Raw genomic sequence first — 18,268 nt, forward strand, 5'->3', positions numbered from 1 at the left:
GGTCAGTACTGAGGGAGCGCTGCACTGTCAGAGGGTCAGTACTGAGGGAGTGCCGCACTGTCAGAGGGATCAGTACTGAGGGAGTGCCGCACTGTCAGAGGGTCAGTACTGAGGAGTGCCGCACTGTCAGAGGGTCAGTACTGAGGGAGCGCCGCACTGTCAGAGGGTCAGTACTGAGGGAGCGCTGCACTGTCAGAGGGTCAGTACTGAGGGAGCGCTGCACTGTCAGAGGGCCAGTACTGAGGGTGTGCTGCACTGTCAGAGGGTCAGTACTGAGGGAGCGCTGCATTGTGGGAGGGTCAGTACTGAGGGAGTGCCGCACTGTCAGAGGGTCAGTACTGAGGGAGCGCTGCACTGTCAGAGGGTCAGTACTGAGGGAGTGCCGCACTGTCAGAGGGTCAGTACTGAGGGAGTGCCGCACTGTCAGAGGGTCCGTACTGAGGGAGCACCGCACTGTCAGAGTGTCAGTACTGAGGGAGTGCCGCACTGTCAGAGGGTCAGTACTGAGGGAGTGCGGTACTGTCAGAGGGTCAGTACTGCGGGAGTGCTGCACTGTCAGAGGGTCAGTACTGAGGGAGTGCTGCACTGTCAGAGGGTCAGTACTGAGGGAGTGCTGCACTGTCAGAGGGTCAGTACTGAGGAGTGCCGCACTGTCAGAGGGGTCAGTACTGAGGGAGTGCCGCACTGTCAGAGGGTCAGTACTGAGGGAGTGCTGCACTGTCAGAGGGTCAGTACTGAGGGAGTGCTGCACTGTCAGAGGGTCAGCACTGAGGGAGTGTCGCACTGTTGGAGGGTCAGTACTGAGGGGGTGCCGCACTGTCAGAGGGTCAGTACTGAGGGAGTGCTGCACTGTTAGAGGGTCAGTACCGAATGAGTGCCGCACTGTCAGAGGGTCAGTACTGAGGGAGTGCCACACTGTCAGAGGGTCAGTACTGAGGGAGTGCTGCACTGTCAGAGGGTCAGTACTGAGGGAGTGCCGCACTGTCAGAGGGTCAGTACTGAGGGAGCGCTGCACTGTCAGAGGGTCAGTACTGAGGGAGCGCCGCACTGTCAGATGGTCAGTACTGAGGGAGTGCCGCACTGTCAGAGGGTCAGTACTGAGGGAATGCTGCACAGTCAGAGGGTCAGTACTGAGGGAGTGCCGCTCTGTCAGAGGGTCAGTACTGAGGTAGTGCCGCACTGTCAGAGAGTCAGTACTGAGGGAATGCTGCACTGTCAGAGGGTCAGTGCTGAGGGAGTGCTGCACTGTCGGAGGGTCAGTACTGATCGAGCGCCGCACTGTCAGAGGATCAGTGCTGAGGGAGTGCCGCACTGTCAGAGAGTCAGTACTGAGGGAGTGCCGCACTGTCAGAGGGTCAGTACTGAGGGAGTGCCGCACTGTCAGAGGGTCAGTACTGAGGGAGTGCCTGCACTGTCAGAGGGTCAGTACTGAGGGAGTGCCGCACTGTCAGAGGGTCAGTACTGAGGGAGTGCCGCACTGTCAGAGGGTCAGTACTGAGGGAGTGCCGCACTGTCAGAGGGTCCGTACTGAGGGAGCACCGCACTGTCAGAGTGTCAGTACTGAGGGAGTGCCGCACTGTCAGAGGGTCAGTACTGAGGGAGTGCCGCACTGTCAGAGGGGTCAGTACTGAGGGAGTGCGGTACTGTCAGAGGGTCAGTACTGCGGGAGTGCTGCACTGTCAGAGGGTCAGTACTGAGGGAGTGCTGCACTGTCAGAGGGTCAGTACTGAGGGAGTGCTGCACTGTCAGAGGGTCAGTACTGAGGGAGTGCCGCACTGTCAGAGGGTCAGTACTGAGGGAGTGCCGCACTGTCAGAGGGTCAGTACTGAGGGAGTGCTGCACTGTCAGAGGGTCAGTACTGAGGGAGTGCTGCACTGTCAGAGGGTCAGCACTGAGGGAGTGCCGCACTGTCGGAGGGTCAGTGCTGAGGGAGTGCCGCACTGTCAGAGGGTCAGTACTAAGGGAGTGCCGCACTGTCAGAGGGTCAGTACTGAGGGAGTGCCGCACTGTCAGAGTGTCAGTACTGAGGGAGTGCCGCACTGTCAGAGTGTCAGTACTGAGGGAGTGCCGCACTGTCAGAGGGTCAGTACTGAGGGAGTGCCGCACTGTCAGAGGGTCAGTACTGAGGGAGTGCTGCACTGTCAGAGGGTCAGTACTGAGGGAGTGCCGCACTGAACTGAGTAGATATTGGCTGTTACGGGGAGGATGTCTGCGGGAACCTCCCGACCGCCCTATGTTGGCTGCGGTTGGAGCAATTTGCTGAGTCCTGATTTTGTCAAAGGCGCCGCAATCGCTCATTCTCGCCCACCTCTGGCTTCTCACAGATGTCGAGGAAGAGGAACAGGTGATCGAACAAGAGGAGGCCCCTCCTGAGGAAATGGTAGCCTCTGGTAAGTGCCTTGAAGATCAGAGAGAATCTCGAGCACCGATCCTAATTGGATGTGCGGTTGGCGGTGAGGAGCTATTGAGGGATCTGCGCAGCTTAGAGGCAGCGTGACAGGAAACAAAGGGTAATGGTCGATGGCTGCCCTTGTAGTTAGAAAGTTGTTTCAAGTGGTGTTCCACAGGGCTCGGTGTTGGAACCTTTACTATTTGTGTTATATCTTAACGATATGGACGTGAACGTGGGGAGCATGATTGGGAAATTTGCAGACGACACAGAGATTGGTCGAGTGTGGAGGACAGCTATAACCTTCAAAACGATACGTATTTTTTTAAAATTTAGAGTACCCAATTATTTTTTTTCCAATTAAGGGGCATTTTAGCGTGGCCAGTCCACCTACTCTGCACATCTTTGGGTTGTGGGGGTGAGACCCACGCAGACACGGGGAGAATGTGCAAACTCCACACGGACACTGACCCAGGGCTGGGATCGAATCTGGGTCCTCAACGTCGTGAGGCAGCAGTGCTAACTGGGTGGCACAGTGGCGCCCTCTTCAAAACGATTGATGAGACCATCAATTCACACGACACGTGGTTAGAAGTGAACAGTGGTTTTAATCATCTTACAACAGAGCCTGCCTGTGACAAGGTGAACTCGAGATGAACTGGCAGGCAGGCTCTGACTGCCAAGCTTTATACAACCAGTGGGGGGGAGGAGTCAATGGCGGAGCCAAGCGTGGAGCCCAGTACAAACTCCCGTACACTCCCAGTGCATCTCCCCCTAGTGGCAGAGCAGCGCAACTGCTCGTGTGCCGAGCTTACAGAGACATAGTAATACAGTGTGAATTATGCTACTGTGATTCACCACATTCACCCCCTGTAAAAAAATCAAGTCCGGTGGGGGTGGTGGCTTACAGATTGAGTCTGTCCGGTGGCCGAGTTGTCCGCTGTGATCGGCGGAGCACCGGGGTTGCAGCCCCTTCTGGTGGCTGGATGAGCACCATCGGTTGGGGTACGATGGCGGACTCTGGGGGCAATTCCGCCCGAGCTTCGTACCCGTCTGTTTCGACTGGGGACTGGGGGCGCTGGGAGCTAGCTGGAGCGGGCGCGCAAAAAAAATGTAGCAAACTGGTAGGTGTGGGGGCGTGGGGGGCGGGTTGGGTGGGATGTAGTGTGAGGGGTACCTCGGCGGTGGTAGTGGGGGGGTTTGATCCTGCAGGTGCTAGGTCCCGGAGGGATACAGTGTCCTGTCGGCCATCAGAGAACTCTACGAAGGCGTACTGGGGGTTTGAATGCAGTAGTGGGTCAGTTTGTGCGCCCTGACGTGCTTCCGGAGGAGTACTGGGCCCGGTGTCTTCAACCATGCCGGGAGCGAAACCCCCGTGGTAGTGCCCCTGGAAAACATAAAGAGCCGCTCGTGGGGGATCTGGTTGGTAGCGGTACATAAGAGGGACCTAATAGCGAGGAGCGTGTCGGGGAGGACTTCTTGCCAATGGGAGGTCGGGAGATTCCTGGATCATAGGGTCAGTAAGACGGTCTTCCAGACCATCGCATTCTCCCTCTCCACCGGCCCGTTCCCCCTGGGATTATAGTTGATAGTCCTGCCCGAGGCGATGCCCTTGTCGAGCAGGTACTGACGCAGCTCGTCGCTCATAAAGGACGAACCCCGGTCGCTGTGCACGTAGCTGGGGAACCCGAACAGGGTGAAGACACTATGCAGGGCCCTAATGACTGTGTGGGAGGTCATATCAGGGCACGGGATAGCAAAGGGAAAACGGGAGAACTGTCTATGATGTTCAGTAAGTACACATTCCTGTTGGTCGAGGGGAGTGGCCCTTTGAAATCGATCGCAAGGTGTTCAAAGGGCCTAGAAGCCTTGACCAGGTGGGCCCTGTCTGGTCTATAGAAGTGCGGTTTGCACTCCGCACAGATCGGGCAATCCCTGGTGATGGCTTTTACCTCCTCGTTGGAGAAAGGCAGGTTTCGGGCTCTGATGTAGTGGGCGAGCCGGGTGACCCCCGGGTCATTGTGGATGGTTCTTAAGCGGTCGCTCTGTGTGCTGGCGCACATGCCGAGGGACAAGGCATCTGGGGGCTCGTTGAGCTTCCCGGGTCGATACTTAATATCGTAATTGTAGGTGGAGAGCTCGATCCTCCACCGCAGGATTTTGTCGTTTTAAATTTTGCCCCTTTGCGAGTTGTCAAACATGAAGGCAACTGATATTTGGTCGGTGATGAGGGTGAACCTCCTACCTGTGAGGTAGTGCCTCCAGTGACGAACAGCCTCCACGATGGTTTGTGCTTCCTTTTCGACCGAGGAGTGGCGAAGTTCCAAAGTGGAGAGGGTACGGGAGAAAAATGCAACGGGCCTCCCTGCCTGATTTAGTGTGGCTGCTAGAGCTAACTCTGAGGCGTCGCTCTCAACCTGAAAGGGAGTGGATTCATCCACCGCCCGCATGGCCGCTTTGGCGATGTCCTCCTTGATGCAGCTGAAGGCCTGGCGAGCCTCAGCTGACAGGGGAAATAGTGTGGCCTTAAAGAGTGGGCGGGCTTTGTCCACATACTGAAGGACCCACTGGGCGTAGTAGGACAAGAACCCCAAGCACAGTTTGAGGGCCTTGGGGCAATGAGGGAGGGGGAGTTCTAAGAGGGGGCGCATACTGTCCGGGTCTGGGCCCATGGACTCCGTTTTCCACGACATAGCCGAGGATGGCCAGTCTGTTTGTGCGGAAAACGCATTTCTCCTTGTTGTATGTGAGAAATCGATTGAGGTTGCCATCGTGGTCCTGCTGGTCATAGCCGCAGATGGTGACGTTATCCAAGTACGGAAACGTGGCCCGCAGCCCGTACTGGTCCACCATTCGGTCCATTGCTCGTTGGAACACCAAAACCCCGTTAGTGACGCCGAAAGGGACCCGGAGGAAGTGGAAGAGGCGGCCATCGGCCTCAAACGCCGTTATGTGGCGGTCCTCCGGGCAGATTGGGAGCTGGTGGTATGCAGACTTCAGATCCACCGTGGAAAAAATCCGATACTGGGCGATTTGATTCACCGTGTCTGCAATCCTGGGGAGGGAGTACGCGTTGAGGAACGTAAACCGATTAATAATTCTAAGGCAGGGGTGGGCAAACTACGGGGTGGGCATGCGGCCCGACAAAGGTTTTTATACGGCCCGCCAATGAGGTGCCCGGAATCATAACCGGCATTTTTGAAAAGCCGCCGGGGAAAAGCCGCTGAAGTAAAAGCGCTTATTGAATAAGCGCATTTACTTCAGTGGCTTTTCCCCGGCGGCTTTTCAAAAATGCCGGTTATGATTCCGGGCACCTCATTGGCGGGCCGCATAAAATCGCGCGTAGTGGGGTGGATGAGTGGGGCTGTCTCATTGGTCGGTTTAGTTGGGTGTGCGACCAATAGGAGTCCAGGTTACAAACAATAAGCCTTATTATTGTTTGTAACCTGGACTCCTATTGGTCGCACACCCAACTAAACCGACCAATAAGGCAGCCCCACTCATCCACCCCACTACGCGCGTTTATATCGTCGACTCGGCCAGGCTGTGCTTCTGTCAGTGTTAAGGATCAGCACAAGCAACTTGACACCTAATTTCAACAAACTGGTAAATGACTGCAGTCAGATGCATCATTCTCATTGACATTGTTCTGCTACTTACTGAGTTACTTTGTTTTTCAAATAAATGTGCTTTTTTTTCTTTAAAGACCTTTAATTTTGGCTATTTAAAATATTAATTATTTTACTTAATATACTATGCGGCCCTTTAAAATTGTGAATTTCTGAATGTGGCCCTTGCACGGAAAAGTTTGCCCACCCCTGATCTAAGGCCTGCAACAAAGCAAGTTCTCTATGTTCTGCAGCAGTTACAGCCTGACCATTACAGTCCCGGGATAAGACTTTTAAGTCTCTGAGGAATTCGTCTAGCGATTCTGTAGGGCGCTGGCAGCGAGTAGTAAAGACGTGGTGTGCGGCGCAGGCCTGGGGGAGTCGCTGGTTGGGGGCCCATGACGGGGTCGCGGAGTCCGCAGGGAACGAGGTGAGGCTGCGAAATGAGATGGGCCTCACGTACATTCTATCGAGTAGGGCCAGGGCCTCTGTATATGAGCCGGTACAGTTTAGCTGAGTAGATATACGATGGCTCACCCTCGCATGCATAGAACATAGAACAGTACAGCACAGAACAGGCCCTTCGGCCCTCAATGTTGTGCCGAGCCATGATCACCCTACTCAAACCCACATATCCACCCTATACCCGTAACCCAACAACCCCCCCCTTAACCTTACTTTTATTAGGACACTACGGGCAATTTAGCATGTCCAATCCACCTAACCCGCACATCTTTGGACTGTGGGAGGAAACCGGAGCACCCGGAGGAAACCCACGCACACAGGGGGAGGACGTGCAGACTCCACACAGACAGTGACCCAGCCGGGAATCAAACCTGGGACCCTGCAGTTTGCAGTAGGCTGAGTTTCTGCTCCTCCGTCGTTTCTGGGGTGCTTGCTTCAGCCAGGTAGGCCTTCAAACATCGGAGCAAATGCAAAAAGATTTATTTCGCCTCTGCATCCTGCGGATCGAGTTCCAGTCGATTAGGCTTGAGGGCTGATTCCATGGTCATTCCTTACTGTTTCCTAAGACGATTAAATTGATGAGACCATCAATTCACGCGACACGTGGTTAGAAGTGAACAGTGGTTTTAATCGTCTTACAACAGAGCCTGCCTGTGACAAGATGAACTCCAGATGAACTGGCAGGCAGGCTCTCAGCATCAACCTTTATACTCCCGGTTAGGGGGGAAGAGCCGTGGGTGGAGCCAAGGGTGGAGCCCAGTGCAAACTCCCGTACATTCCCAGTGCATCTCCCCCTAGAGGCAGAGCAGCACAACTGCTCGTGTGCCGAGCTTACAGAGACATAGTACAACATGTGTAATACAGTGTGAATTACGCTACTGTGATTCACTACAACGATACAGATGGATTGGTGGAGTGGGGCATAAAGTGGAGTTTAACACCGAGAAATGTGAGGTCATACATTTAGGGAGGTCGAACAGTTATAGGGTGAACACAATAAATGGGATACACTAAAAGCCTGTAACAGCCTCCCCGAACAGGCGCCGGAATGTGGCGACTAGGGGCTTTTCACAGTAACTTCATTGAAGCCTACTCGTGACAATAAGCGATTTTCATTTCATTTAATTTCAAAAGGGGTAGGTGAAGTGAGAGATTTTACTGCACAGATACACAGGTCCCTGAAGGCAGCAGTTCAAGTCGACAAGGTTGTAGAGAAAGCATATGGAATGCTCTCCTTCATTGGCAGAGGTATAGAATGTAACGGTAAGAATATAATGTTGGAATTGTATAGACTTCCGGTGGCGGGGATGGAGGAGTAGGTCGCACATTTGACAGCTCCTGCCTGTAACGGACGTTTCGACCTGTTTCCCCCGTTTTTCCCCTGATTTTATGGGATAAATCGGTGAAGAGTGAGACAGTCAGGAGAAATCCCCCTCCGGTGTAGGGAGAACTGGATCAGAAGTGTCCATGTGGGAAGACAAAGTCCTATAAGGGAGACGCAAGCAGAGCTGGTAACATGGGACAGCATGGCGGAGAGCAAGGGCCGCGGGGAGATGGCACAGTGATCGACAGAGCAGCTGGTGAAGTTTTTCAAGCTGAACAAGGACACGCTGGACCCGATTAAGGCTTCGATTGATCAAGTGGTTCAGAATCACGAAACCCAGAGGAGAGCGATCCAGGAGGTGGAACAAAAGTTGTCTGAGCACGAGGAGTAGAAACCGTGCTGGAAAGCAAGGTGGGGATGGTGAATGGCCGCCAGAACAGAATGCAGGAGAAGCTGGAGGACCTGGAGAATAGGTCCAGGAGGCAGAATCTCAGAATTGATTGCCCCACTGAAGGCAGTGCGGGATCGGGTGCGAGGGCCTATGTGACAGGGAGGAGGCCGGCTGCGGCAAAGGAATTGAAGGGGTTTATGGGACAGATGGGTGGGGAGTAGACCCATGGCGGTTTGAACGGCAGAGGACGAAGGAGTTTTCCTTTTTCTCACATGTCCACAAGGTATACTCTCGCATCAACTTTTTTATTCTGAGCAGGGCGTTAATACCGAAGGTGGTGGATACGGAGTACTCGGCAATCGCAGTGTTGGATCATGCCCCGCTCTGGGTGGATCTACGGGTTAGTGTGGAGAGAGGGTAACGCCCGCTGTGGAGACTGGATGTGGGGTTGCTAGTGGACAGAGCGATCTGTGGGCGGGTTAACAAGTCCAGAACTACCTGGAAACAAATGATACGGGGGAGGTCTCTGCAGCGACGGTCTGGGCAGCCTTGAAGGCAGTAGCCAGAGGGGAATTAATCTCGATACGGGCCCACAGAGAAAAGGTGGAACGGGCTGAGAGGGACAGGTTAGTTGAGGAGATATTCCAGGTGGACAGGAGATAGCTGGAGACCCCGGACGCGGAGCTACTGATGGAGCGGCGGAGGCTACAGGCGGAGTTTGGGCTGTTGACCACAGGGAAAGCAGTGGAACATTTGAGGAAGGCAAGGGGTGGGCGATCTATGAGTACGGGGAACAGGCAAGCAGAATGTTAGCGCACCAGCTCAGGAAAAGGGAGGTGGCCAGGGAGATAGGGAAAGTAAAGAGTAGAGGTGGGAATACTGTCCTGGACCCAGCGGGGGTGAACGAGGTGTTTAAGGACTTTTATAGTAAATTATATGAGTCGGAACCCCCGGCTGGGGTGGAGGGGATGAGGCAGTTTCTGGATCAGTTGAGGTTCCCGAGGGTGGAGGAGGACCTGGTGGAGGGGCTGGGAGCCCCAATTGAGATTGAGGAAATAATCAAGGGGCTGGAGGGCACGCAGTCGGGCAAGGCCCCGGGGCCTGACGGCTACCCGGTGGAATTCTATAAGAAGTTTTCAGAGATATTGAGCCCACTGCTGGTGAGGACATTTAACGAAGCAAGAGAGAAGGGAGTCCTCCCCCCAACAATGTTGCAGGCCTCGATTTCATTGATCCTGAAACGGGAGAAGGATCCGGAGCAATGCGGGTCATACCAGCCGATTTCGCTACTGAATGTGGACGCCAAACTGCAGGCTAAAAAACTGGCCACAAGGATAGAGGACTGTGTCCCGGGGGTGATAGGGGAAGACCAGACGGGATTTGTAAAGGGCAGGCAACTCATGGCCAATGTTCGAAGGCTTTTAAATTTTATTATGATTCCCTCAGAAGGAGAGGAGGTGGAGGTGGTGGTAGCGATGGATGCGGAGAAGGCTTTTGATCGGGTGGAGTGGAATTACCTGTGGGAGGCGTTGGGAAGGTTTGGGTTTGGTGAGGGCTTTGTTGAATGGGTGTGGTTGCTCTATCAGGCACCAGTAGCGGGTGTGCGTACGGACCGGCTGAGGCCGGGGTACTTTAAACTCTCCCCGTTACTGTTTGCTCTGGCCATACTACTGGGCGGCTAATATAGCCATGATTAGGAAGTGGGTAGTGGGGGAGGGGTTGGCATGGGAGTGGATGGAGGCGGCGTCATGTAAAGGCACCAGTCTGGGAGCACTGATAACGGCACCTCATCCGTTCTCACCGGCCCGATACTCCACAAGTCCGGTGGTGGTGGCGGCTCTGAGAATCTGGGGGCAATGGAGGAGATATAAGAGGGTGGAGGGAGCATCGATTTGGGCCCCGATTTATAATAACTAGAGGTTTGTACCGGGTAGGCTGGATGGCGGGTTCCGGAGATGGCACAGGGCAGGAATTAGAAGGATAGGGGATCTATTTATAGATGGGAGCTTTCCCAGCTTGAAAGCCTTGGAGGATAAATTTGAATTGCCAGCAGGGAATGGGTTTAGGTATTTGCAGGTGTGAGACTTCCTGAGAAAACAGGTCCCGGCCTTTCCGCTGCTGCCGCCAAGGGGGATACAGGATAGAGTAGTTTCCAGTACCTGGGTGGGAGAGGGGAAGGTATCGGATATTTACCAGGAGCTTTCGAAGGCGGAGGACACCCCAGTGGAGGAGCTTAAGGGCAAGTGGGAGGACGAGCTAGGAGGAGATATAGAGGCAGGGCTATGGGTGGATGCCCTAAACAGGGTTAATACCTCCTCATCGTGTGCCAGGCTTAGCCTGGTACAATTCAAGGTAGTCCACCGGACACACATGACAGTGGCTAGGGTGAGTAAGTTTTTCGGGGTAGAGGATAGGTGCACGGGAAGCCCAGCAAATTATGTCCACATGTTTTGAACATGCCCGAAGCTCAGAGGGTTTTGGCAGGGTTTTACTAAGGCAATGTCCACGGTGTTAAAAACATGGGTAGTGCCGAATCCGGAGGTAGCGATCTTTGGAGTGTCGGAAGATCCAGGAGTTCAGGGGGCGAAGAGGCCAACGTCTTGGCCTTTGCCTCCCTGGTAGCCCGGAGACGGATCTTGTTAATGTGGAGGGATTCGAAGCCCCCGAGTGTAGAGACCTGGGTTAGTGACATGGCTGGGTTTCTCAGTCTCGAGAAAATCAAGTTTGCCTTAAGAGGGTCAATGTTGGGGTTCTCTCGGAGGTGGCAGCTGTTCATTGACTTTCTCGGGGAAAATGTAAAATGTCAGCAGATGCAGTATTCCCGGGGGGGGGGGGGGGGGGGGATTGTTACTGTATGGTTGAAGTGTGTGAAGATTGGGCTGGGGGGGGGGGTATATGTTGATTTTACCATGTTGATGTCATTGTTTATGTCACTGTTATAAAAAAATTTCAAATACCTCAATAAAATATTGTTTAAAAAAAAATAAAAAGAATTGTGTAAAATACTGGTGAGGTGACAGCTGGAATATTGTGGGCAGTTCTGGTCACCATATTACAGGAAGGACATTATTGCCGTGGAGAGAGAGGGCAGAGGAGGGTTACAAGGTTGGAAACGTGTGGCTCCCAGGAGAGATTGGATGAATTGGAGTTATTTTTTTAGAAAATATTTAATTGAAGCATTTATAATTTTAACAATTTTAAACATCAGATTTCAACAAGAACAAAAAATATAACCAAAATCCCCCCCCCCCCCCCCCAGTAACAAATCCCAGAAGACATGGCTGACACGAAAAGGACCACCTTCCCCCTCCCCTCCATGCCTCCTCTTTCCCCAACAACCCCCCCCCCCCAGCGACCCGATCCCAGCTTAATTTTTCTCGAAGAAGTCGATGAACAGCTGCCACCTCCGTGCAAACCCCCCCCCTGTAACAAACCCCTCAAGACAAATTTGATTTTCTCAAGTGTGAGAAATCCAGCGATGTCGCTAACCCACACCCCCGACTTCGGGGGCTCCCAGCCCCTCCAACCCCAGTAAGATCCGTCTCCCGGCCACCAAGGGAGGCAGAAGCCAGAACATGGGCTGCTCTCCCCCCCCCCCCCCCCCCCCCCCCCCCCCGGCTCCCAGATCTTCCGACACACCGAAGATCCGCCCACCACCTCAGGACTCGGCTCCATCCTCACCTTTAATACTTCTGACATGACGTCAGCAAACCCCTGTCACAAGCCCCTCAGGGTGGAATTATTTTCCTTGGAATAAAGAAGGCTGAGGGGTGACATCACTGATGTGTATAAAGTTATGAGGGGGAAGAGATGGGGTGGACAGGATAAAATTTGGTGGAGAATTCTAGAACATGGGGACATGGATTCAAGGTAAGTGGCAGAAGGTGCAGAGGGGACGTGGGGGAAAAACTTCTTTTAAATGTTTTAGTTTTTCCAATTAAGGGTCAATTTAGCCTGGCCAATCCACCTACCCTGCGCATCTTTGGGTTGTGGGGGTGAGACCCACGTAGACACGGGGAGAGTGTGCAAACTACATGGATTGGGCCGGGATCGAACCGGGGTCCTTGGCGCCGAGAGGCAGCAGTGCTAACCACCGTGCTGCCCGGGAAAAACTTGTTTGCACAGGAGGGTGGTGGGAGTCTGGAATTCGCTGCCCGAGTTGGTGGTGGAGGCAGAGACCTGAAACTCTTTAAAATGTACCTGGATCTGCACCTTAAGTGCTGAATGATACAGGGCTAGGGACTGGGTGCGGGAAGGTGGGATTACAAAGGGTGTCCTCGGGCTAGCATGGACACGATGGGCCGAATGTCCTCCTACTGTGCTGTAACTTTTCTATGGTCCCGTGGCATCACTTAACGGGGCCTGTTTCCTGAGAGTCCTGGGTGGCGGCCATCCAGGTAACCACAGTGAGCAGGGGGCTGAAGGCAGGGAGAAAAACGGTTGGGAATGGGTGGGAGCAGACTGTTACCTCTCTTGCTAAATCTTTTCTCTCCCTCCATGCACCATGGGCATTGCAGGGGAGCTCAGCCCACTGGAGCAGTCTGACCAGGAGCTGCAGCAGTACATCCGCGCCCGGCTGATCGAACAGGTGTCCGAGCTGAAGACATCGCTGGAGAGCCAGCTACGTGAGGGCGAGCAACGACTCAACCAGAGGTTCCTGTCCCTGGAGGCGCTGAGTCCATCCGGGAGCCAGGTTCGGTCGCCCCGGGGAAAGAGGAAGTGAGCACGGAGGGGCGGGGGGGGAAGCCCAGCCCCTGCTGAAGCGTGATGGAGTGAACCCTCCCCGCCCCCTCAAATAAAATTGTTCAGTAATCCCTTCACTGCCTTGTCCTCGTACTTGGGGAAGGTGGCTGTGGCTGCGGTGAAACGCCCGTGTCCATTGTAGATGAAGATTCCCTCATGCACACAGGCTGCTGGGTACGCACACACAGGGTGACACACAGTCTGGAACATGCACACGCAGTCTGACACGCACACACAGGGTGACACACACAGTCTGGAACATGCACACGCAGTCTGACACACACACACACACACACACACACAGTCCTTCACGCATACACAGCCGCACGCACAGATGGACACACACACAGTCATGCTCACAGTTCGACACACCCGCAGTATAGTCTGTTACACATACGCACACATCCATGCGGGCAGTGGGATGCACACATGCACGCACCATCCGACACACACACACTCCGGGTGCTCATTCCAATACATACCAGCACGCACACTCACCAGCACAAAACCCAACACCTCCTCCCCACACAGTCTGACACACATACACAAATCCGCACACAGCCCGACACACAATCACAGTCCGATGCACAAACCTACACACACGCAGTCCGACACACTGACCCGCACACCTTCCGAAACGCACACAAACCTATACACGGTCCAATGCACAGCCGACACACACCCTTACGCACAGTCCTACACGCACAACCACCACCGCACACAATCCGACACACCCGCACACAATCCGACACACACCCGCACATAATCCGACACACACCCGCACACAATCCGACACACACCCGCACACAATCCGACACACACCCGCACACAATCCGACACACACCCGCACACAATCCGACACACACCCGCACACAATCCGACACACACCCGCACACACACCCGCACACAATCCGACACACACCCGCACACAATCCGACACACACCCGCACACAATCCGACACACAATCCGACGCACACCCGCACACAATCCGACGCACACCCGCACACAATCCGACGCGCACCCGCACACAATCCGACGCGCACCCGCACACAATCCGACGCGCACCCGCACACAATCCGACACGCACCTGCACACAATCCGATACGCACCCGCACACAATCCGACACACACCCCGACACACAATCCGACACACACCCGCACACAATCCGACACACACCTGCACACAATCCGACACACACCCGCACACAATCAATCCGACACACACCCGCACACAATCCGACACACACCCGCACACAATCCGACACACAATCCGACACACACCCGCACACAATCCGACACACACCCGCACACAATCCGACACACACCCGCACACAATCCGACACACACCCGCACACAATCCGACACACACCCGCACACAATCCGACACACACCGCACACAATCCGACACACACCCGCACACAATCCGACACGCACCCGCACACAATCCGACACGCACCCGCACACAATCCGACACGCACCCGCACACAATCCGACACACACCCGCACACAATCCGACACGCACCCGCACACAATCCGACACGCACCCGCACACAATCCGACACGCACCTGCACACAATCCGACACACACCCGCACACAATCCGACACACACCTGCACACAATCCGATACGCACCCGCACACAATCCGACACACACCCGTACACAATCCGACACACACCCGCACACAATCAATCCGACACGCACCCGCACACAATCCGACACACAATCCGACACACACCTGCACACAATCCGACACACACCTGCACACAATCCGACACGCACCTGCACACAATCCGACACACACCCGCACACAATCCGACACGCACCCGCACACAATCCGACACGCACCTGCACACAATCTGACACACACCTGCACACAATCCGATACGCACCCGCACACAATCCGACACACACCCCGACACACAATCCGACACACACCCGCACACAATCCGACACACACCTGCACACAATCCGACACGCACCCGCACACAATCCGACACACACCCCGACACACAATCCGACACACACCCGCACACAATCCGACACACACCCGCACACAATCCGACACACACCCGCACACAATCCGACACACACCCGCACACAATCCGACACACACCCGCACACAATCCGACACACAATCCGACACACACCTGCACACAATCCGACACACACCTGCACACAATCCGACACGCACCTGCACACAATCCGACACACACCCGCACACAATCCGACACAAACCCGCACACAATCCGACACGCACCTGCACACAATCCGACACGCACCTGCACACAATCCGATACGCACCCGCACACAATCCGACACACACCCGCACACAATCCGACACACACCTGCACACAATCCGACACACACCCGCACACAATCCGACACACACCCGCACACAATCCGACACACACCCGCACACAATCCGACACACACCCGCACACAATCCGACACACACCCGCACACAATCCGACACACACCCGCACACAATCCGACACACACCCGCACACAATCCGACACACACCCCGACACACAATCCGACACACACCCGCACACAATCCGACACACACCCGCACACAATCCGACACACACCCGCACACACAATCCGACACACACCCACACACAATCCGACACACACCCGCACACAATCCGACACACACCCGCACACAATCCGACACGCACCCGCACACAATCCGACACGCACCCGCACACAATCCGACACACAATCCGACACACACCCGCACACAATCCGACACACACCCCGACACTCAATCCGACACACAATCCGACACACACCTGCACACAATCCGACACACACCCGCACACAATCCGACACACACCTGCACACAATCCGACACACACCCGCTCACAATCCGACACACAATCCGACACGCACCTGCACACAATCCGACACACACCCGCACACAATCCGACACACACCCGCACACAATCCGACACGCACCTGCACACAATCCGACACATACCCGCACACAATCCGACACGCACCCGCACACAATCCGACACACACCCGCACACAATCCGACACGCACCTGCACACAATCCGACACACACCCGCACACAATCCGACACACACCCCGACACACAATCCGACACACACCCGCACACAATCCGACACACACCCGCACACAATCCGACACACAATCCGACACGCACCTGCACACAATCCGACACACACCCGCACACAATCCGACACACACCCGCACACAATCCGACACACACCCGCACACAATCCGACACACACCCGCACACAATCCGACACACACCCGCACACACCCGCACACAATCCGACACACACCCGCACACAATCCGACACACACCCGCACACAATCCGACACACACCCGCAGTCTGACACACAGTCCGACAAGCACAAACCCTTACACAGTCTGATGCACAGCCGACACAAACACCCACACGCAGCCTCACACAGTCCGACATACTCACCCGCTCACAACCATACTCCCACATGCAAAACCGCACTCAGTCCGACGACACACATACACATCTGCGTACTGTCCAACACATCCCAAAACTGCACAGTCCAAAGCGCTCACCTACACAGTCTGACACACACACCAACACAGTGCGACAAACACACCCCCCCCCGTCTACACTCTGACACACACGCCAACACAGTCCGACAAACCCACCCCCGTCTACAGTCTGACACACGCGCCTGCATACAGTCCAACACGCAGAGTCCGATACACACAGCCCAACACACAATCCAACTCACAACCGTACGCAATCTGATACACGCACATGCTCGTACAGAGTCCGACGGACACACACACATCCCCTTTAGGTTCTGTGGCAGAATCAGTGATGTCGTTTGATAGACTTGGCAAGCACCAATCAGTGCATATAAGACTTTCAACCTTTTCCTATTGCGGCCTGTGATTGTTGAAGCCAATCAGTAACTTTTAGGGAAGGAGGCGGATCTGCTGGAGAGTGACATCCTCTGTTCAGTTCTGTTAAGCAGCCAGAGAGGAGGGCAGCACGGTGGTGCAGTGGTTAGCACTGCTGCCTCACGGCGCCGAGGTCCCAGGTTTGATCCCGGCTCTGGGTCACTGTCCGTGTGGAGTTTGCACATTCTCCCCGTGTCTGTGTGGGTTTCACCCCCACAACCCAAAGATGTGCAGAGTGGGTGGATTGGCCAGGCTAAATTGTCAATTGCCCCTTAATTGGAAAAAAAATGAATTGGGTACTCTGAATGTTTTTAAAAATGATAATAAGCAGCCAGAGAGTAAGGGCCTTGAAGACTCTCTCCTGGACGATTTTAAGAAGTATTGTAGCCAAATCTGTGAAGACTTTCCTGTGTTAAAGGAGCACAGACACCAATAGAACTGGGAAAGAGGTCTTGAGTGGTCAAGTGCAAGTTTCCCAAAAGGTCAGGAACCTTCAAACTGTGTGTGTCGGGCTGGGAAGAGCTGAAGAACAAAGAACAAACAAAAGTACAGCACAGGAACAGGCCCTTCGGCCCTCCAAGCCTGTGCCGGCCATGCTGTCCATCTAACTGAACTGCAGCATTCGTGATAAAGCCGCCAGTTTTGTACAAGAATCGGGCAAAGATAAACAGCTAAATCCCAGGATCAGAGCTGCATTGTTCTCAAAAGGGAGGTGAAAGCTCCATCCGGTGGTAGAAAGATGGAAGTGCACTGCCCGGAGCATCCTGTGTGACCTACCCCGTTAATCCCTGCTTTATTTTATTCCTCGCTGATCTGGTGTTTGTCTTCTGTGTCTGGGCAGAGGGTGGGATAGGATCTTGGGATTAGGTAGTCTGGTAGACATTATCCTGTCATTTTCTTATGTGTTCATCTTTTCATTGTTTTATTAATAAACAGTTTGTTGAGGCGGCACGGTGGCGCAGTGGTTAGCACTGCCGGACACATTCAATACTGTCCGACACAAGTCCAAACCACACACGCGCAGTCCGACACACATACACAGACAAAGAGTTTGACGCACACAGTCCCACACACACAGTTTGACAGTTACACACAAGCAGTATGGCACACACACAGTTCGACACATATACACACACAAACACACACAGTTCTATACACAGTTACACACAGTTTGACAGTTACACACACACAGTTCGACACATACAAACACACACAGTTCTATACAGTTACACACAGTTTGACAGTTACACACACACAGTTCGACACATACAAACACACAGTTCGACACACAGATACACACACACAGTTCGACGCAGATACAGACACACTGTTCGACACATATATACACACACACAGTTCGACACAGAGTTACACACACACAGTTCGACATATACACACACAGTTCGACACAAATATACACAC

The 18,268-nt window shown here is 54.2% G+C and overlaps 1 protein-coding gene across 1 annotated transcript in view; it reads left to right on the forward strand.

The window, feature by feature from the left end:
• Positions 1-12,997, forward strand: part of ccdc189 (coiled-coil domain containing 189) — a 29,014-nt gene extending 16,017 nt beyond the window's left edge. Inside the window, exons 5-6 of the mRNA XM_038781165.1 lie at positions 2,325-2,390; positions 12,695-12,997. Of these exons, the coding sequence (XP_038637093.1) occupies positions 2,325-2,373 (49 nt within the window). The 3' untranslated portion in view covers positions 2,374-2,390; positions 12,695-12,997. The remainder of the gene's footprint in view (positions 1-2,324; positions 2,391-12,694) is intronic.
• The last annotated feature ends 5,271 nt before the right edge of the window (positions 12,998-18,268 follow it).

This window comes from Scyliorhinus canicula, chromosome 20 (genome assembly GCF_902713615.1).
Source record: "Scyliorhinus canicula chromosome 20, sScyCan1.1, whole genome shotgun sequence".
NCBI lineage: Eukaryota > Metazoa > Chordata > Chondrichthyes > Carcharhiniformes > Scyliorhinidae > Scyliorhinus > Scyliorhinus canicula.